The following is a 21,217-nucleotide window of genomic DNA, read 5'->3' on the forward strand; positions in this document are numbered from 1 at the left end:
CTTTTCCAGGCTGTTTAGACCCAGGACTGGTCTTTCAGAGCCTGGAGCCTGTCCTGGCCCCAGCAGCATTCCTGCTGTGGGGAGGTGGCTCTGCAGACATGATTTAATTCCTGGAATGCTCATTCCCCTCCATCCCAGCAGCCCAGGACTCCCGAGCCCAGCCTGGGCTGGGAATGGGGCAGTTCAGGGAGCAGCTGATGGATTTCCCTGGCAGGAGCACAGGGAATGTGCTGGTGGCTGCTCACATCCTGCTCCTGGGATCCTGCCCAGTGCTGGTCCCACAGATCCCCTTCCAGCTGCTCCTGGGGATACCTGGGGTGGGGATTTGGGGAGGAATTTTGAATAAGTTGGAGACATGATTTCTGTAGTGCTTTAGATGATGCAATTTATTTTTCTTATCTTCTGCACAAGTAAGAAATGTGGGTTCTGTTCACATCTTCACCACACAGCTCAGAAGGTCACAAAACCTCTAATTGTAGGAACTTTTAAAGACTTGTTAACCAACAAAACATTACTAACAAAGATATTTATATTTTTACCTTAATCTTTAAATATTTCATCTTATGAACTCATAATGTAATCATTCTTAATCATATTATAACATACTAACCTACAGTGCTATATGCAAAACTTCTTATTTACCTTTGTAACTACTTTTATTTTTTCTGCATCTTAAACTCTAAAACTCTAAAATTTATTATTTTTAACTTAACATGTCAACTTAACTTTAAGCTATAAATTTACATTCTTATTCTATCACTTAAGTTTAGAAACCTTTTCCAAGGATAAAATCCTGTATTTATTTCTCAGATCAAAACGTGTATTTACTTCTCGGATCAAATCCTGTATTTAGTTTTGAGCTTTGGCTTACAAGCCCGAGGTTCTGGGGTTTCCCTGTATTTCAATTCCCACCCCTGGTGTCCCTGGGTGTCCCTGCAGGTGGCCTGCATGCAGTTCATCAACATCGTGGTGCACTCCGTGGAGGACATGAACTTCCGAGTGCACCTGCAGTACGAGTTCACCAAGCTGGGCCTGGACGAGTACCTGGATGTGAGTCTGGGGCTGCTCCCATCCCCAAACCCCCTTTCCCACAGCCCCTGGGCTGTCCCACAGCTGGAGGGAATGGCTGCAGCCAGCTGGAATTACAGCCTGGAGCTAAATCTGGAGCCTGATAACAAAGGGAGGATGAACCACAGCCACCCTCGCCCTGCCACGTCCCCATGGGGCTCCCTCCTTCTCCAGGCTGGAGAGGTCTCCTGTGGGATTCTCTGACAGGCAGAGTCCCCTGCTGTCTGTCTGTCTGTCTGTCAGCTGCTTCTTTGTTTCCTCTTCTCTATTCTCCATGGGATCCCAGAATGGTTTGGGTTGGAAAGGACCTGAAAGAGTTTCTCACTTCCCCCTGCTGTCCCAGGCTGCTCCAGGCCCCTCCAGCCTGGCCCTGGACACTTCAGGGATTGGGGCACCACAGCCTCTGCAGGCAGCATTTCTGCCTGTCCTTGGTGGCACATCCATGGAAACCCTGCTGCTGTGGGCATGGCAATGGCCTGTCCCTGCAGATCCCTGCTCAGGCTCCCCCAGGAGAGGGATGTGGGGTCTGTGGGGTGTGCTTGGACAGGGCTGCACTGGCCATGGGTGTGCTTGGGGACCAGGCAGAGCCTTTCCCAGCAAGCACAGAGGAAATCTTGTGGTTTGGGCTGGAAGGGACCCTAAAGCTCCCATTCCACGGGCAGGGAAGCTGTACTGTCCCCTGCAGGGGCAGAGGACAAGACCCTGCCTGACTGACCTGGGCCTGTTTGGGCTCCAGAGGGTGTCCCTGGGTGGTGGAGGTGCCCTGAGCTGCCCTGTCCCCAGCCCTGTGCCAGTGCCCGGTGTCACCAGTGTCCCCTGTGTGCCCTGTGTGCCCTGGGCCCTGCAGAAGCTGAAGCACACGGAGAGTGACAAGCTGCAGGTGCAGATCCAGGCCTACCTGGACAACGTGTTCGACGTGGGGGCTCTGCTGGAGGACGCCGAGACCAAGAACGCGGCCCTGGAGAGGGTGGAGGAGCTGGAGGAAAACCTGTCCCACGTGAGTGCCAAGGCTTTGCACATTACAGCGTTTTTAACATAAAGATACCTGAAAACTGACAGCACTTCTGGGCTGGCCTGGCCCAGTCTGGGGGGAGCTCACTGGGGAAAAGCTTTGGGATCGCTGGGGCTCTGAACTAGGAGAGAACCAGGCACTGGTTGTGCTTCCAGGAGGGTTCATCTGGCACAGCTGTGAACTGTGCTGATTTCCATGAGAGCTGATTTCCATGGAAAACCCCTGCTCCTCAGCAGAGCAGGCCCAAAATAGGGGAAAAAATATGCTGGCTGTGTGTGCTTTAAACTCAGGAAGAAAGGGGCTGGAAAATCATCTTGTGTAGATGCTCAGGGTTTGCTGTCCCAAACCTTGGGGTCATCTCCTTTAGGCTGTAAGACATGGCCTGGCTTTTGGAAAATAATAAAAAAAGGGGTTTTCCTTACTTTAAAACTGAGAAAAGTCTTTTCCTTCTCTCAGCATCCCTGTATTCCCATCACTTGGAATAAATAATGTTCTTAACTCGCTGTGCAGAGTTTGCCCCTCTGAGGTGCTGTAGGAGCCAGGGAATGGTTTGGGTTGGCAGGGACATTAAAACCCCTCCAGTTCAACCCCTGCCATGGGCAGGGACACCTTTCACTATCCCAGGCTGCTCCAAGCCCATTCCAACTTGATGTCTCCCATCTCAGACAGGAATCTGTTCACTTTCCAAGGAAAGGCTTCAGGGTTCCCTGCAATATCAATGATTTATTCATTTATCCAACATGGATACCTCTTAACCTCTTATTTTGATGGATAAACCCTGAGTTTTCCAGTTCTTTAATCCATTTCTCTTTTGCTGGATAGTTATCTGAAAAACTCCAGGATACGGAGAATGAAGCCATGGCCAAGATTGTGGAACTGGAAAAGCAACTGATGCAAAGGAACAAAGAACTGGACGTGATCAGGGTGAGTGGGTTCCACAGGGAAGCCCTGGGGGGATTCAGGATGCAGGAGTGGGGATCACAGACCTGGGGCAGGGGAATTCTCTTGGCTTCCCAGTATTGAACCTGGGGCAGATTCCAGTGGAATTGTTTGTGTGTGCACTCAAAGGATGGACAGAAATCCCTCTGGGTGTGCCAGGAATCACTGAGTGAGCTGGGCACATCTCATTCCCCCGCTCTGGAGCATTCCGGGTGGGAGTTTTGGACCTGTGGAGGTCCCAAAGGGTGGGAGAATCCCAGAATTTCTCTGGGGGGCTTCCCTGGGCACATGCAATGCAATTCCTTCTCTGGATCAGGCTGTTGTGGTGCTGCCCTTGGGATTCTGAATGCACATTCCCTGCTCCTGTGTCGTTCCAGGAGATCTACAAGGATGCCAACAGCCAGGTTCACACCCTGAGGAAGATGGTGAAGGAGAAGGAGGAAGCCATCCAGCGCCAGTCCACGCTGGAGAAGAAGATCCACGAGCTGGAGAAGCAGGGAACCATCAAGATCCAGAAGAAAGGGGATGGAGACATCTCCATCCTCCCCGTGGCCCTGGGCTCCGGGATGGTGCCAGCAGGAGGAGAGGCAGTGCCAGGGACCTGTGCCACACCTGGAGCTGCCTCCTCAGTGCCACTGCCCCCACCTCCACCGCCCCTGCCCGCCCTGCCAGGCTCACCTGAGGCAGGTGAGGAAGGAGAGAGGGGGATCCCAGCTGTGGGCACCAAACCCCCCTGGGCAGCTCCAGGGCCTGACCACCCTTCCCGTGGGGAAACTGCTCCTGATGCCTGAGGCCATTCCCTCTCCTGCTGCCCCTGTTCCCTGGGAGCAAAGGGTGACCCCCACCTGGCTGCCCCCTCCATGGATGGAAATACTGATCCCTTCTTTCCTGAGGGCACTTCCAGGCCCTGAAGGCCTTTGGTGGCTCAGGGAATGGTTTGGGGGAGGCTCACTGGGAAAAAGCCTTGGGATTGCTGGGGCTCTGAACTGGGAGAGAACCAGGCACTGATTGTGCTTCCAGGAGGATTCCCCTAGCACAGGTGTAGGAGCTGGGAGAGCGGATTTCCATGGAAAACTCCAACTCCTCAGCAGAGCAGGCCCAAAATAGGGGAAAAACATCCTGGCTGTGATTTAAACTCAGAAGGGAAGGGGCTGGAAAATCCTCCTGTGTAGATGCTCAGGATTTGCTGTCCCAAACCTTGGGGTCAGTCCCTTTAGGCTGGAAGACATGGCCTGGCTTTTAGGAAGTAATTTAAAAAAAGGGGTTTTCCATCCTTTACTCCCTCAGGGTGAGGAGGGGACATGGCAGGGATGCCGTGGCTCTTTCTCTGTGCCCCTCCCTCCACAATAACTCCGCTTTCCCTCGCTCCCACAGTGCCCAACGGCCCCGTGGCAGTGCCTGTGCCTCCTCCACCTCCTCCTCCTCCTCCTCCACCTCCTCCACCTCCTCCTCCTCTGCCGGGCCCAGCTCCGGACGCCGCCCCAGCGGCTCCGCTGCCGCCGCCGCCCTCAGCGCCGCCCCTGCCCGGCACGGCCTCGCCCACCGTGGTCTTCAACTCCGGCCTGGCAGGTAAAGCTCCCTCAGGGCTCCCTACACAAACCCATTGTTCCTCCCCGGGGTGGGGATGAGGAGCTCCTGGGAGTGGAAGGAAGGAGAATTCCGGGCTCTCTGAGCTTGCCCGGAGGAGCTGTGGCTGCTCCGCGCATCCCTGAAATGTCCAGCTTGGAGCAGCCTGGGATGGGGGAACTGGGTAATCCTCAATGTTCCTCCCACCCCAAGCCACTGGGAGATTCTGGGATTGATCAACCCAACGGATTAGATTTGGTCTGGAACAGTTGGATTCTCCAGTGCAGCAAAACTCACACCAAAAATGTTTTATAAACAGGGTCGGTTTATGTTTGACAGAATATGGGTTTGATTTCTTCTGAGAAGAAGTATCAGTGCAAAATCTGTGAAATTTTTGGTGGAAATTTGGGAAGAAGAGGTGAAATTTGGGGATTTTTTGGAAGGAAGAACAATGTGCTGCCCATCCTTAGCCGTGTTTTAGTCACCGCCTCCTGCCTGCTGTCTCAGGGCTCACTGGTGTCCCCAGAAATCTCCAGAGCTCGTTAGGAGTCCAAAGGAAGAGACTCTCATTAAGAGCTTTGTTAAAGACAAAAAAATCTACTTAAATATTGCAGCCTTGAAAGGTTCCTTGGAAGACAAGAAGCATCCTGGCTCAGAGGGTCCCAGGGTGTTCTGTAGGAAAATCCAGCCCCAAGGCTGATCCCTTGGGGGCTGCTGGGCTGCCCCCAAATTCCCAAAAATTCCCATTTTTCAGTGGGAATTCCGAGGGAATGGGGCTGGAATTGCCTTTTCTGGGTGCAGGGGCTCTGCAGGGAGGAGCATTCCCAGGGCAGGGACGCTGTGGGGCCGAGGGGAGTTGGGAAATAACAAATGCTGCTTCTCTGACCTCTCCTAACACTTGTTTCTCTGTTCCCTCTGCTTCCTGCTAAGATGGGCCCATCAAGCTCTTCTGTAGGTTCCTTCCTGCTAAGTATTCCTTATCCTGGCATTGCCTGTGTCCTGGGGGTGTCCAAGGAACCTGGGGGTACCCAGGGGATGGGCAGGGGGAGGTTGGAGCCAGCCCTTGGGATTTGGGCACCCAGAGCTCGGGAAAGGAGGAGGAGGAGGAGGAATGGGAATCTGAAGGGGTTCTGAGCTCCATTATCTTTGCCACAAGGCATTCCTGCCTTCCCTGTCCTGGAATAACCTGGGAGCAGTTAATTATCCATTCCAGTGTGTGCACAAGTAGAAAATTTCCTTTTTCCATGGGTGTTCAAAGCTGTTCCTTCTTTTCTTTTAGGAATTATTTTAAGTAACCCCATCAATTAAGCAGAGAGCAAAACCCTGTTTAGTGTAGATGAGCACAAGCTGGATAAATACAGTTCCCAAAATTCCCACTGGAATATTCTGTGTATTCCCTGTTACCCCACTTAGTGTCCAGTACTGCAGGACCAAGGTTTCTGTTCCATGTTTGCCAGATTTTCTGGGGAGTAATTCAGGAGCAAAACGTTGATTGATGGACTTTAATTCATTGATTTTGTAGCAAGGAGCAAATTTGTGTTCTCATGTAAGGAAAAGAAAATGGGAACTGGATTATGGAAATTATACATGTGGCTTCCAGATTGAATGGAATAGGGACAGGAATAGGAATAGGAATAGGAATAGGAATAGGAATAGGAATAGGAATAGGAATAGGAATAGGAATGGGAATGGGAATAGGAACAGGAATAGGAATAGGAATGGGAATGGGAATGGGAATAGGAATGGGAATGGGAATGGGAATAGGAATAGGAATGGGAATGGGAATGGGAATAGGAATAGACTAGGAATAGGAATAGATATAAGAATAGGAATAGATCTAAGAATAGGAATAGACTAGGAATAGGAATAGAAGTAGAAACAGAAATAGAAATAGAAATAGAAATAGAAATAGGGTTGTTCCCTTGCTCAATCAGGTCTCATTTCCAGGTTTCATTTTCACAGCTCCTCTGTTTAAATTCCTAAATTACTCCAAAGTTCCCAAATGACTCGGATTTGCTGGATTTGCACAGCACAGGAATTAAAACCTGGCTTTAAACCCCTGTTAAAGCCCAGCTTTGCTGCAGCTCATCCCCTTTGGCCTTGAAACTCAAACCTGGTGAGAAGTGGCCGGCTGCAGTTTCCCCAAATCCCATTTCCCAAACCTTTGGGAACGGGGCATTTTTCCCTTCCTGTCACCTGTTTGTGACACAGCTCAGAGTGGGTTCTGCCAGCAACAGGACAGGGCTGAATTCACCCACTCTCCTCCTTTCCCATGGAGTTGGGACAGAGCCTGGGAGTTCAGATCAGCCCAGGCAGCTCGTGGGGCTACAGGGATCCCAGATTTCCCTTTGGGAGGTTTGCAGAGCCCCGGGGGCTGGTGCTGCCCTGCTGAGGGCTGGGGCTCCCCTCTCCAGCAGCCCCTGCAGGCAGTGCCACCTTCCCAGGTCTCAGTGGGACAATCAGCTCAGCCCAGTCCTTCCCCAGTGCTGGGGAGCTGCCAGGGCGTTCCCAGGCGGTTTCTCAGGAGCTGCCCCTGTCTGTCCCCAGCTGTGAAGATCAAGAAGCCCATCAAGACCAAGTTCCGCATGCCCGTGTTCAACTGGGTGGCGCTGAAGCCCAACCAGATCAACGGCACCGTCTTCAACGAGATCGACGACGAGCGCATCCTCGAGGTGCCCTGCTCCTTCCCTCCCTGCTGCCCTGCACAGCCTGCATTCCACACAGGGAATGTTTGCCTTGGAAAAGCCTCTCTGACCGCCCAGTCCAGCCCTCGGGCCAGCACTGCCCCCTGTCCCCAAGTGCCACATCCACAGAGGTTAAATCCCCCCAGGAATGGGGGCTCCAGCCCCTTCCAGTGCCTGCCCACGCTTGCCAATATCCAATATTGCCTAATATCCAACTAAGGCTCTGCTGGAGCAGCCTGGTTCCATTTGCTCTCCTCCTGTCCCTGTTCCCTGGGAGCAAAGCTGGCTGTTCCCTCCTGTCAGGGAATTGTGGGGAGTGGGAAGTTCTCCAGGGCACAGCAGTCACTCTGGGACAGGGCTCATTCCAGATCCTGGATGCTCCCATGGATGCTTTAGCCATGGCTGGATAAAGCACCAGGGCTCACCAATGTTTTCCTGAATTTCTGAACCTGTGCAGAGCTGTTTGGTGCTGGATTTCTGGGTTCTGGCCAGAATTCCTCATCCCAGCTCAGGAGTGTGTTCCTTCCATCCCTCAGCCTGTGACAGAGCTCTCTGGGCTCCAAAGCCAGGTTGGACAGGGTTGGAAAAACCCGAGCTGGTGGAAGTTGTCCCTGCCCATAGCTGGGGGTAGAACTGGGATGAGCTTTAACGTTCCAACCCAAACCATTCCATGATTCCATGACCCTGTCTCAGCCACCACAAGGCTTTCCCTGCAGTCCTGGATGAGGATTTAATTGTTCCCTGCGGGATAAATCCTTTCCTTTCCAGGATCTAAACGTGGATGAATTTGAGGAGATATTCAAAACGAAAGCGCAGGGCCCAGCCATGGACCTGACCTCCAGCAAGCAGAAGATCCCTCAGAAAGGCTCCAACAAGGTGACGCTGCTGGATGCCAACAGAGCCAAGAACTTGGCCATCACCCTGCGCAAGGCCGGCAAGACGGCGGACGAGATCTGCAAAGCCATCCACGTGTGAGTGCAGCCAAGGAACCCTGCCCCAGGCTGATGGAAAACATTCCATGGTGGTGCATTCCCAGAAATCAGAGTTGGATTTGTGCTGCTGAGTCACTGTTGGGGTTGGACAAACCAGCACTTCCTTTATTAAGGCAGCTCCTTCCAGCCTGTCCAGTTTGCCATGGCAGCTCCACGGTGTTTCCTGTCCCAGTGAGCAAAATCCAGAGGGAACCCAGGAAGAGGCAGCTCTCCTGGTTTGCTCCGCGAAGGATGGGTTTACTCCAGGTGTTGGAGCAGATTTTGCATGGAATTAGGTTTGTGGAGCGGCTTCAGGAACTGATATGGATCCTTCCCTGCTCCTGGGACAGGAGCTGCTTCTTGGGGCTGATCCATCCAGACTCATCCTGGCCATGGCAAACATCTCCCACTCCTCCCTTAAGGAGTATCTCCAAATATGGATGCACAAGCTTTGCCTTTGGCTGAGAATGACCCAAACCTGCTCCAGGTCCTGGCAGGTTCAGCAGTTGGGCTTTAGGGAGCTCTGGGCCATTTAAATACAAATATTTGCTCCTCCCCACCTCTTTTCCCTGGAAAAGTGAGCCTGGAGGGGTGGGGGAATGGCCACGTGTTTGGAAATGGAAATAGCATCATTCCCATTATCCTTGGATCCTGTTCCCATCTGCATGGGCAGGGCAGGAGGAGCTTCACAGCTGCTTCTTTGCTTTTCTTCTTGTGGAGCTGAGTCCCAGACTGCTCTGGGTTGGGAGGGACCTTAAAGCCCATCCAGTCCATCCAGGGACACCTCCCACTGTCCCAGGGTGCTCCAAACCCCATCCAGCCTGGCCCTGGGCACTGCCAGGGATCCAGGGGCAGCCCCAGCTGCTCTGGCAATCCCAGCCCAGGCAGGAATTCCCAGTTCCCAATGTCCCATCCATGCCTGCCCTCTGGCACTGGGAGCCATTCCCTGGCTCCTGTCCCTCCAGCCCTTGTCCCCAGCCCCTCTCAGCTCCCCTGGAGCCCCTTCAGGCCCTGCCAGGGGCTCTGAGCTCTGCCTGGAGCCTCCCCTGCTCCAGGGGAACATTCCCAGCTCTCCCAGCCCGGTCCCACGGCAGAGGCACATCCATGGCCTGGCCTGGAGCTCTGTCCCCACTCCCTTTTCTGGGATTTTCCCTCAGCTTTGACCTGAAGACGCTGCCGGTGGATTTCGTGGAGTGCCTGATGCGGTTCCTGCCCACGGAGAACGAGGTGAAGGTGCTGAGGCTCTACGAGAGGGAGAGGAAGCCTCTGGAGAACCTGTCGGACGAGGACAGGTTCATGATGCAGTTCAGCAAGATCGAGAGGCTGATGCAGAAGATGACCATCATGGCCTTCATCGGCAACTTTGCCGAGAGCATCCAGATGCTCACCCCGGTGAGGGGAGCAGGGAATATCCACAGCTGGGAGGGACCAGGGGATCATGGATCCAGCCCCTGGCCCTGCACAGACACCCCAAAACCCCACCTGGCCATCCCTTGGAGTGCTGTCCAAACACTCCTGGAGCTCTTGGGAATGCGCCCGTTCCCTGGGGAGCCTGGGCAGCCTCAAAGCAATATTGTTGGGAAAAGTTACTCTTGGTGCTGGTCCATGGGCCCTTGGAATTGTGTTCATCCAGCCTGAATGCCTGGGACAGCTGTAGGGGTTGGAATGTGAATCCTTATTTACATCTGAGGGGGGTAAATCTGGGTTTGGAATCCTGGGGTGTCAGGGCAGAGGAACATTCACTGAATCCCAGGGACATTTCCAGGGATCCAGGGGCAGCCCCAGCTGCTCTGGCAATCCCAGCCCAGGCAGGAATTCCCAATTCCCAATGTCCCACCCATCCCTGCCCTCTGGCACTGGGAGCCATTCCCTGGCTCCTGTCCCTCCATCCCTTGTCCCCAGTCCCTCTCAGCTCTCCTGGAGCCCTTCAGGCCCTGCCAGAGGCTCTGAGCTCTGCCTGGAGCCTTCCCTTCTCCAGGGAACATTCCCAGCTCTCCCAGCCTGGCTACATGGCAGAGGGACATCAGTGCTCTTTCCCGTGGTATGGATGAAAACCAGGAAGGTTTTTTCCAGGATGTGAGTGTTTGGATGTTCATTTTCCTCCTGGCTGGATGTGCATTAACCAAAGCTCTCCCTGTGTTTCCCCACAGCAACTCCACGCCATAATTGCTGCCTCTGTCTCCATAAAGTCATCCCAAAAACTCAAGAAAATCCTGGAGGTAGGTCTGGTCTCAGCTGTCCTAGAGGTGTCTAATTTCCAGGAATTTGTCCTGAGAATTCCTGCTCTGCTCTGTTTCATCCTGGCAGATCATCCTGGCTCTTGGGAATTACATGAACAGCAGCAAACGAGGGGCTGTGTATGGATTTAAGCTGCAGAGCTTAGACCTGGTAAGAAAAGCAGGAGTGTGCTGTGGGCACCAGCTGGGAATTGGAGCTGTGCAGTTCTTGAGGCTGGAAAAACCTTCCAAGATCATGGAGTCCAACCATCCCCAGCACTGCCCCATGTCCCCAGTGCCACATCCACAGGCCTCTGAAATCCCTCCAATTCCATTCCCTGAGCCCCCTTTCCATGGGGAAATTCCTGCTGTGCCCCCCTGAGCTGCCCTGGGCCAGCCTGAGGCCGTTCCCTCTGCTCCTGTCCCTGTTCCCTGCGAGCAGAGCCCGACCCCCCGGCTGTGCCCTCCTGGCAGGGAATTCCAGAGAGGGAAAAGATCCCTGGGGATCCTCCTGTGCTCCAGGTGAGCCCTGCCCGGCTCCCTCAGGGATTCTGCAGCCCCTGCCCGGCTCCCTCAGGGATTCTGCAGCCCCTGCCCGGCTCCCTCAGGGATTCTGCAGCCCCGGCCCGGCTCCCTCAGGGATTCTGCAGCCCCTGCCCAGCTCCCTCAGGGATTCTGCAGCCCCTGCCCGGCTCCCTCAGGGATTCTGCAGCCCCTGCCCGGCTCCCTCAGGGATTCTGCAGCCCCTGCCCGGCTCCCTCAGGGATTCTGCAGCCCCGGCCCGGCTCCCTCAGGGATTCTGCAGCCCCGGCCCAGCTCCGTTCCCTTCCCTGACCCCGCTCCAGCCCCTCAGGGTCCCTCCTGTCCCAGAGCTGTCCCCAGCCCTGGAGGTGCCCCAGCAGTGCCAGCACAGGGACGGGCACTGCCCTGGGGCTGTGTCACACCAGGGCTGGCACAGCCCAGGGGCCTCCTGCCCAGCTGGGCACCCCTGGGCTCATGTTCATCACCCCAGATCCTTGCCCAGTTTTCCAGCCCCTCTATCCCAACCCCGTGGCCCTTCAGAGGGTCCTGGTGACCCAGGTGGCTGCTGGGGACTCCACTGGTGGTTCCCAGCATGGAGCACACGCTGGAGCACCCCAGTGAGTCCCATTGCTCCCCACATTGTTCCTGCTGCTCCCAGCTGCTGGAGACCAAGTCCACGGACCGGAAGCAGACGCTGCTGCACTACATCTCCAACGTGGTGAAGGAGAAGTACCAGCACGTGGCCCTGTTCTACAACGAGCTGCACTACGTGGAGAAGGCAGCAGCAGGTACAGCCCCTCCTGTGCCCTGCCCTGCTGGGACATTCCTGGCACAGCTGGCACGCTCAGCATTCCTGTACCTCTCCCCAGTGTCTCTGGAGAACGTCCTGCTGGACGTGAAGGAGCTGCAGCGGGGCCTGGAGCTGACCAAGCGCGAGTACACCATGCACGACCACAACACCATGCTCAAGGACTTCATCCAGAGCAACGAGGGCAAGCTCAAGAAGCTCCAGGATGATGCCAAAATAGCCCAGGTACTGCTGTGCTCCCGGGATCTATGGTGAGGGGGGTGACACCAGGGTTGGGCTGTGTTTCCATGGAATGCTGGGGATGGGGAGGGTGCCTGGGAGGTGTGCAGGGCACTGAGGCTGGGCTGTTGCAGGATGCCTTCGATGATGCTGTGAAGTATTTCGGGGAGAATCCCAAGACAACCCCACCCTCGGTCTTCTTCCCAGTGTTTGTCCGCTTTGTGAAGGCCTACAAGGTAAACCAGAGCTCCCTTGTCCTTGTCCTCCTCTTCCTTCTCTTTGTCCACCTCCTCTTTCTCCTCCTCCTCTTTCTCCTTCTTCTTTCCCCTCCTTCTTTCTCCTTTCCTTTCCTTTCCTTTCCTTTCCTTTCCTTTCCTTTCCTTTCCTTTCCTTTCCTTTCCTTTCCTTTCCTTTCCTTTCCTTTCCTTTCCTTTCCTTTCCTTTCCTTTCCTTTCCTTTCCTTTCCCCTCCTTCTCTTCTTTTCCCCCTTCTCTTCCTCATCCTCTTTGTCCTTCTCCAACTTCTCCTCCTATACTCCTCCTCTTTCTCTTCTCTCTTCTCTTCTCTTCTCTTCTCTTCTCTTCTCTTCTCTTCTCTTCTCTTCTCTTCTCTTCTCTTCTCTTCTCTTCTCTTCTCTTCTCTTCTCTTCTCTTCTCTTCTCTTCCCTTCCCTTCCCTTCCCTTCCCTTCCCTTCCCTTCCCTTCCCTTCCCTTCCCTTCCCTTCCCTTCCCTTCCCTTCCCTTCCCTTCCCTTCCCTTCCCTTCCTCCTTCTTCTCCTTCTCCTTGTCCTGTCCCTCCCTCAGAAAGCCCCACGGTGGCACAGATCCCATTCCTCCCTGGCTCCCCATGGATCTCTAACCCATGGATTTTCTCACAAACAGCAAGCAGAGGAAGAGAACGAGCTGAGGAAAAAGCAGGAACAGGCCTTAATGGAAAAACTCATGGAGCAAGAAGCATTGATGGAGCAACAGGACCAAAAGGTATGGCACAGACACAGCTTCCAGGTGGGATTGGGTTCCTGATTTTCAGCAACCTCAGCTCCAAGTGAGGAACTGTAGTTGCCTACAAAGAGTCTGGAAGTTTTTATGGAGGGAACTGGGATGGGCTGGCAAAGTTCCAATGTGTGTTCTGCTGCTTTGGAAGTTGGCAAAATGAAGGAAAACTAAATAGGTGGAAAGTTGCAATGAGCTAAACTTCATCCTTCCCTGACTTCTCCATGGAGCGGGAGCAAGAAAGGAGGAGAAGGAGAAAGGGGAAGGAGGAAAAGAAGAGAAGGAGGAGGAGAAGGAAAAGAAAAGCAGGAGGAGAAGGAGGAGAAAAAGGAAAAGAAAAGCAGGAGGAGAAAGAGGAGAAGGAGGACAGGAAAAGAAAAGCTGGAGGAGAAAGAGGAGAAGGAGGAGAAAAAGGAAAAGAAAAGCAGGAGGAGAAGGAGGAGAAAAAGGAAAAGCAGGAGGAGAAAGAGAAGGAGGAGGAGAAGGAAAAGAAAAGCAAGAGGAGAAAGAGAAAGAGGAGAAAAAGGAAAAGCAGGAGGAGAAAGAGGAGAAGGAGGAGGAGAAGAGTATAGGAGAAGAACTGGGGGGAGGATGATGAGGAAGAGGAGAAAGAGAGGAGGAGGAGGACGAGGCTGTTCACAGCCTTGGGAATGGGTGGGAATGGCAGTTCCTGTGGGAGTTGCTGGGGCCCAGGGGCGAGTGAGGCTCAGAAGCAGCCCTGGAGAGGGACAGCTCCCTGCTGACCATGCCCCGTGTGTCCCAGTCCCCGTCCCACAAGAGCAAGCGGCAGCAGCAGGAGCTGATCGCGGAGCTGCGGCGCCGGCAGGTCAAGGACAACCGGCACGTGTACGAGGGCAAGGACGGCGCCATCGAGGACATCATCACAGGTACCTCTGCCAGCTGCCATCCCAGCCATGCCCTGGGGATCTGCCCCCCCTCCTTTGCTCCCCTCCTGCTTGTGTGCTGTGGAGCCAGTGCAGAAGGTTCTGCTCCTTCTCTTCCAGCTTGGGGGACATCCGCAGGGTTGTAGGGCAGGCAGGGAGTGCCTGGTGCCAGCCCCGTGGATCTGTCCCAGATCCCTTTTTACTCCCCACAAATGGGATCAGGGTCAGGATGAAGAGCCTCTGTTCTCATTAAAATTGATCCCAGAAATCCCTCAGTCAGCCCCCAGCAACCCCAAACTGCTCCAGGTTTTCCTGCTGATCCCAGAGGGAAGGGACACAGCCCCTGGTGCAGCCAGGCACAGTCAGGACTTGGCTGCAAATATTTGCTGATTGAGGGAGCCACCTGAACTGCATCTTTCCCAGGAATGAAATCCTTTTTAACACTTCCAGCTTCTGGGATTGCAGAACGGGGAGTTTTCCACATGTTTTTCACCTGTGGTGTGGAAGGAAAATGATTTAACACCTCAGGAGCTTCACAAACTCCAGTTCCTTGCACATAGCCCAAAAATAAAAGTCTTTGCCAACTGCTCCTGGAAGTTTTCCACAGGAGTTTTTCCTGCAGAAGGGCAGGAGAGCTCTTTGATCCCTCACTAAGGAAGCCAGGGAATTTTTGCCCAATTGGATGAAGTGTGTGAAGCTTGCCCAACTCCTTTTAACCTTGATTAATGGCCCTGAGATAACATTCCTCATTAAAGGGCAGGGTGGCAATAATATCCAACCTGGCATTGCTTCCACAACTCCTCCGGACTCCTGGGACTCCATTTAATTGGAAAAATGGTTTTCCTGCTCTGTGGAAGGAACAGATTGTGTGGCAGATGCCCATCCCTATGGAAAAAACCATCTAGGGGAGAGGGTGCCAGGCTCCAATTAAACATTTCCTGCACTCTTGTGCCTGGATTTGCCCATTTTGGGACCTCAAGTCATGGAGGAGGAAAGGTCAGGCATGGAAGGTCAGGTAGGACCAAGGTCACCTCCCCCTCCCTGGAGATCTCCCAGGAAATCCTGCACCTCCCCATCTCTGGGAGTGCTCCAGGCCGGGCTGGATGGGGTTTGGAGCACTCTGGGACAGTGGAGGGTGTCCCTGTCCATGGCTGGGGTGACACCGGGTGGGATTTAAGGTCCCTTCCAACCCAGATCATCCCAAATGCCAAGGTATTCCCACAAACCTGTAGCACACCTTAAAGCAAGATCTTCAAGGCAATTATTTTATATAGAGGGGGAATGGCTTTAAGATGAAGGACGGGTCAGGGATTGGGCAGGAATTCCTGGCTGGGCAGGTGGAGTGGCCCTGGCACAGGTGCCCAGAGCAGCTGTGGCTGCCCCTGGATCCCTGGCAGTGTCCCAGGCCAGGCTGGACAGGGCTTGGAGCAGCAGTGGAAGGTGTCCCTGCCATGGCAGGCTGGGATGGGATGAGTTTAAGGTCCCTTCCCACCCAAACCAGGCTGGGATTCCACGAGTGGATGAAATACCTCCTGAAGCCTCAGGGCCACCTTGTCCCAGGGCCAGTGAGGAGCAGGCTGGAGCGTGTCCCAGTGTCCCAGAGGGAGCCCTGAGGTGTGCCCTGCTGGAGCAGGCTGACCGTGGTTTGTGTGTGGCTGTTGTTGTTCCCATGCAGTGCTGAAGACGGTGCCGTTCACCGCCCGAAGCGCCAAGCGCGGCTCTCGGTTCTTCTGCGACCCTGTTGTCCCTGAGGAATTCCATTACTAAACTCTCCCTCTTTCACACCTGACGCTCTTAGAAACCAGGAAGGTCGCTGTAGACTTTTTGCCACTTTGTTTGTGCGGATCTCAGCCAGGAGTCTGTGACTGTTGAGTGTGTAGTGGTGTCCAGCGTCCTCCTGACTTTGTAGTGGTGTCCCCTCTGTTGCACGTCCTCTTCATCCCATCCCTGTTCCCATCCCATTCCATCTGGCTGTCCTCGTGTCCCATAGAACAGCAAGCTGGGAGTCACTGGGATGAGTCTCCTGCAGTGCAAGGGCTGAGGAGCCCAAGCAGTGACAGCTCACCTGGCTGGTGTCACCTCGGGGTGCCGTGCATGTGGCACCTCCGAGTGAATTCCAGGCTGCATGACCTTGGGAATGGCCTTGGGGATGGCTTCTGGCTCGGGAATGACACCCATGGGGTGGTTTAGGAATCCTAACGAGCCCCTGCATGTTCAGCTGCATGGGGTGGAACAGCGGGGTGAAATCTCTCCTTGTTCTGTCACGTCCATATTTAACTCTTTTATTCCATGCCAGTTCCATGCCAGCTTTATTTCATGGGATCAGGAATTCTCTGTGAATGAGGCTGGGCTCAGTGTGTGGAGCAGGGGAGTGGGGAGCAGGGCTGGGATTTGGGAATACAGAATGGCGTCAGTGCAAACCTGACATGGAACTGATTCCCATCGTGGTGTCCGTCACCCGGCATGGCCCTGGACACTGTTGTCCTCATTAAGGACTCAGCTTAAGAAGCCAGCAGTGTTCCTCCCACTGTTCCCTGTGTAACTCCATCAGTGCTGCCAATAAATGCACAAACTAACCCACTCCATGGTTCTGTGCTCTTCCGGGTTCTCTCTGTGTTCTCTTCCTGGAGCCAACCTTCAAAGCAGCTTGGAACTGGGCTAGGGAGCAGCCTCCTGTCCCTCCTGCCCCGTCTAACCCCTCTTGCTCTGTGGTTTCTGCCCGGGAGGTTTGAACACTGACTTGCTTTTCATTCTCCATCCCATTTTTTTACTTAACCATCATTTTTTTTGTGTTCTGTTTGTTTTTTTTTTTTCTTTGTTGTTTTTTGTTTTTGTTTTTTTTTCTGTTTAGCCCTAAAGAAGAATAATATCACTAAATTTCCCAATGTTCACTCGAGGGTAAGGATTTCTTCTAGCACAGCCGTGGTGGAGGATTCCCAGAGCTGGCAAGCATCTCTTTTTACTTGGCTTCCTCCTCTCTCTCTGTGCCAGGCAGCTGGTGGTAGATGTGGCTGAGCTAATACTGGTGAGACCCTTGAGGCCACTTGAGACCCAGATCCTTGATTTTCACCTCTGGAGGTGCAGGGATCCACAGGATGTTGGCTGGTGACCATCATCACACTGTTTTGGCCACTTCTTCTCAAGTTGAGCCCAAAACAGTTTTGTCCTCAAGTGCTGTTGGTTGGTGACCATCTTCGCACTCCATTTTGGCCATTTTAATTCAAGCTGAGCCCAAAATAATCTTGTCCCCAGGTGCTGTTGGTAGGTCATCACCATCACACTCTGTTTTGGCCATTTCTCTTCAAGTCTAGCCCAAAACAGTTTCCTCCCTAGTGTTGCAGCCCCACAGTTGGGTTCTGCATGAAGTGGACAATCTCCAACTCCAGGTGTGGAGAGGGGAGAGCTGAGAAGTTTGGGACTTCTATGTGACCCCCAACACAAGTTATCCAGGAAATCTGAGGGATTTGCCCAATCCAAGACAAATTTGTTGGCCAGGAGACCAGTATTTGAACCGGAATTGTCTTTAGTGCCTGTTCTCTTGTAGATGCACAGGTGACAGCACATGTAGCACCTGTAATGGGCTTCCACCATCCCATCCATCAGTTTTCTCCCCCATCCATCCATCCATCCATCCATCCATCCATCCATCCATCCATCCATCCATCCATCCATCCATCCATCCCACCCCATGCTCAGTGTTCCCTCCCGAGCTCTCCCCTCCTTTGGCTGATTAAACATCACTTCATCCATGGAACGCAGCTGGAGAATCCCAACCCAGTGCCAGCTGCTTTTCCCAGGACACCTCCTTTACATCTTGGAGGGCCTTGCCAACCTGAACATTCCATGCTAAAGGGGATGTATGGATCTTAAATCCATCCCGGCATGCCTCAGCTAGGGTCACACACCCGCCACGAGGAACATCCTCCAGCTCAGGTGTGTGGGAACATGCAGGAACATCCCAAACCGCCTGGCTGGGCTCGAGCACCATTCCCACAGCACCATTCCCACCAGCACCCCAATCCCACCAGTATTAACCGGCCGCTGGGGCGCGTAGCTCGGGCACATCCATCCTTCCCCGCGCCGCTGCGCCCCGTCCCCGCTCCCGTGCTCCACAAGCTGCTTTGACTGGCTTCCAGCGGGCCTTCGCGTGTCTGTCGTGCCGTCCGCGCGTCCGTGTGTCCCGCGGGGCGCTGCTGACTGCCGGCTCCCCGCAGATCTCCGGAACCAGCCGTACCGCCGGGCCGACGCGCTGAGGAGGAGCGTGCGCCGCCGCTTCGACGAGCACGGGCTGCGCTCCAACGGCGCCGAGCTGGCCATGTGAGCGCGGGCTGGGCGCGCCCCGCCCGCTCCGGGGAACACCGACCTCCTCATCCTCCTCCTCCTCCGCAGGGACCCCGGCCCCGCGCCGGGCTCTCCGCGCCAAGTGCCTCAAATGGAAGCTCCTGCTCCGACGGATCCAAGCAATAGGATTGGGCTTGGTTGGGTTTCTCCGGGCTCTGCCGAGACTCTGCAGGATTTGTAACCAAAATGTAAAATAGGGGTTGGGTCGGGGGGTTGGGTTGGTGAGAGCGAGGGCTCCCGTGGGCCAGACTGGTTGGAAACTGGGAATACTGGGACATGCTTGGCTTTTAACGCTGGGCCGAGGGGCAGGCCCGGCCTTCAGCTGCACTTAACAGCTCTTTTTTAATTCAATCTACAAACAAAGACATTTGAGGGCTTTCTGTGCCTGGAATTAAAATAATCTCAAGGAATAACCCAGCCCTTTTCCCAGCCCATGCAGCCTCCACATGGAAGGCGGGCCCGCAGTCCCAGGGCTAGGACTGGAACAGGAGGTGCCCCAGCCCAGCGCGGGGGTTTGGAACGTTCCGGGGCTTTGGCTGGGTGGCCGAGGCAGGCAGCATTTTGATAACAGCATATTTATTAATTAGCACTAAGCAATTAACACCCAGCAATCAGTATTAGGCTCTGAGGACCAGTGCAGTCCAGTTCGTGGCAGGGGGATTCCAGCCCTGCTCCGGCTCAGATCCCTGCTGAGGCTCCTTTGGAAGGGAAGCCCAGCCTGAAACTCCCGGTCGGGTTTAGGTTCTCCATGGCATTTTCCGAGCCTAAAAAGGGACAGGGGGCAGATTTAGGACCACGGTGCCCCTCCCTGTGCCCCGGAGCAGCGGGATCAGGATGGATCCCACTCCCTGCCAGCAGCAGCCAGGAGTTGGGAAGAGCTGGACTGAGGAGAAATTCATCCTTCCCAAATCCCATTAACTTCCAGCTTCCCTGCCTGGGCTCATCCATCTGTTAATTGTAAAATTTCTTGTATAGTATTTAACCACTGAATTTCTTTGCCCTTTTCCATTGTGCTCCTGTGAACCACTGGTGAAGGTCCCTGTTTTGTTTTTTTTTTTCCCTTCTGGATAATGTGTAGTTATATGATAATCTGTTTTTAAATGTACAGATATTTTGCTACAAAATTGGTGCAGTTTTTTATGGTTTTTACACTTCCCCCCAATTTAGCCTCTGGGTAATATTGTAAATATTGTTTAAAAGAAAATAAATGCATCAAGCCTGTGCTATACAATCTGAATGTTATTTTAACTTATAGTTTTTGTTTTTATATTTAACTAAAAGGACAGTTTTGGACTCAGAGTTACCACATTGACCAATTTCCAGGAATTTTTCCTTGAAAAACTGCCAAGTTTTGCATTTACAGCACTGTGTACTTGACCTGCTAAAGAGAACATGCCACTGTTGGAATGAGCGTTTGGATCAAAGAAAATTGGATAATTTGAATTTCAAATTTCAGCACTTGTTGGGGTATAAGCACTAAATCTCATTTTCTTCAGCTCAAAGGTATTTTTATAATAAAAGCCCAGAATGAAAGCCAAGCTGGCATGTTCTCTTTAATATTTTTCTAGTCATAGATCTGCTTCTTTAGCAAGATTAGAAGTGTTTCTAAAGCAGTTCACGTTCCTTTCCTGGTCTGTTCCTGCCATAAAATCAAATAAACTATTTACACTACTACACTGAAATCCAGAGGGGTTTTTTGGGTCACTTTTACCTGGTTTTCCTTTCCCAAAAAATGCTGATATTTGCTAGGTGAACACCTGGAGCTTGTGTGGATGAAGACAGAAAGAATTTTGAAAGAATTCTTTGTTACTCTGGAAGAGGCTGAGGGAAGAAATTTGGGGTGTGGATGTTCCTGGGAGACACCAGGAGAGAAATAAATGGTGATTAATATTTGCCAGAAATGCACTCAAAACAATCCAAATATTTAAGGCCTAAATAACTTGAATTTTAGTATTAAATGTAATTTTTTAAAAGGGTTTAATAAAATTATTCTAAGGGGTGGTCAGGATTAACCAGCACAGCCAAGGTTTTAACATTGATGGACACAGTTAAAACTCATCCATCCAAAATGATTAAATAATTGATCAAAAATAATTAATTTGGATAAAATTCCTTCCAGTTTCGAGGCAGGAATGCAGAGGTTGAGCTGTTGGCTGTGCTGGGGCTGCCACAGGAAAAAAACTGGGCTGGAGAAATCAGAAAGAGGAGAAAAACACCAAAAAAAAAGCTGGAAAAATAAGCCCGAACTCAATTCCCTGGAAAACTCAATCCTGCCTTGCTCAGTTTAAAAGCAGGCTCAGCTTAAGCTGAGTTTCTTCCAGCAAATTAAGATATTAAGAAAACCCCACCATTGGAATAATGGACATTCCCAGTTTTTTATTTTTGATGGGAAAACCAAGGCAAACCTTTTAAAAGTGATATTCCCTGAGGAACAAATTCTTTTCCCTTGAATTTGTGTGTATGCAAGGGAGTAAGAGCACTGGAAGAGGTTCCTCCCTGCTTACAAACCCTCAGGACCTGTCAGGCTCTAAATCCTCTCCCAGCTCCATGGCAGATTGCAGGACCTGCTGCCCTCCTGTTTCCCAACTCTGCTGGGCTGTTCCCACTTGGAGCCCTCCCATTTTGGGATATAAATCCAGGGAGGTGGTGGCAGGTGAGCAAAGCAAACCTGGCTCATTGATCAGTCCTGGAGCAGCAATTACCCCATCCTTCCTGGGAGAGCCTGCAGGGAAAAACCTGGAATATTCCAACCTGGATTTCCACACCAAACACCTATGGATACCAAAAATCCCCCCAAGCCCTGTTTGACCAAATCCAGGTGGTTTTCCCCCAGGCAATGGGTGATGAGCTTCCCTTCAGGGGGAAACAGCAGGACTGGGATGGGCTTTCCCATCCCAAAGCATCCCAGTGAAAAATGGTTACAACCTCCTGCATTTTATATTCCAAATAATTCATTTCAATCTCAGGGTGTTCTTAAGGATTCTCAGCCTTGTAA

General features: G+C 52.8%; 1 protein-coding gene across 4 annotated transcripts in view; it reads left to right on the plus strand.

Annotated features, from left to right (window-relative positions):
- The window catches only part of FMNL2 (formin like 2), a 115,445-nt gene extending 95,578 nt beyond the window's left edge, over positions 1-19,867 (plus strand). The window contains exons 12-28 of one of the 4 annotated variants that reach the window (XM_058809168.1): positions 940-1,050; positions 1,916-2,065; positions 2,903-3,004; positions 3,397-3,706; positions 4,394-4,588; positions 5,516-5,536; positions 7,133-7,257; positions 8,038-8,240; positions 9,398-9,632; positions 10,391-10,459; positions 10,548-10,628; positions 11,637-11,766; positions 11,848-12,011; positions 12,140-12,241; positions 12,887-12,985; positions 13,761-13,884; positions 18,096-19,867. In XM_058809168.1, coding sequence (XP_058665151.1) covers positions 940-1,050; positions 1,916-2,065; positions 2,903-3,004; positions 3,397-3,706; positions 4,394-4,588; positions 5,516-5,536; positions 7,133-7,257; positions 8,038-8,240; positions 9,398-9,632; positions 10,391-10,459; positions 10,548-10,628; positions 11,637-11,766; positions 11,848-12,011; positions 12,140-12,241; positions 12,887-12,985; positions 13,761-13,884; positions 18,096-18,202 — 2,328 coding nt within the window. In that variant the 3' untranslated portion in view covers positions 18,203-19,867. Of the gene's footprint in view, positions 1-939; positions 1,051-1,915; positions 2,066-2,902; positions 3,005-3,396; positions 3,707-4,393; positions 4,589-5,515; positions 5,537-7,132; positions 7,258-8,037; positions 8,241-9,397; positions 9,633-10,390; positions 10,460-10,547; positions 10,629-11,636; positions 11,767-11,847; positions 12,012-12,139; positions 12,242-12,886; positions 12,986-13,760; positions 13,885-16,732; positions 16,933-18,095 lie in introns of those variants that run through there. The other 3 variants (XM_058809166.1, XM_058809169.1, XM_058809167.1) reach the window with 3 other exon arrangements.
- The last annotated feature ends 1,350 nt before the right edge of the window (positions 19,868-21,217 follow it).

This window comes from Ammospiza caudacuta, chromosome 8 (assembly GCF_027887145.1).
Source record: "Ammospiza caudacuta isolate bAmmCau1 chromosome 8, bAmmCau1.pri, whole genome shotgun sequence".
Lineage (NCBI taxonomy): Eukaryota > Metazoa > Chordata > Aves > Passeriformes > Passerellidae > Ammospiza > Ammospiza caudacuta.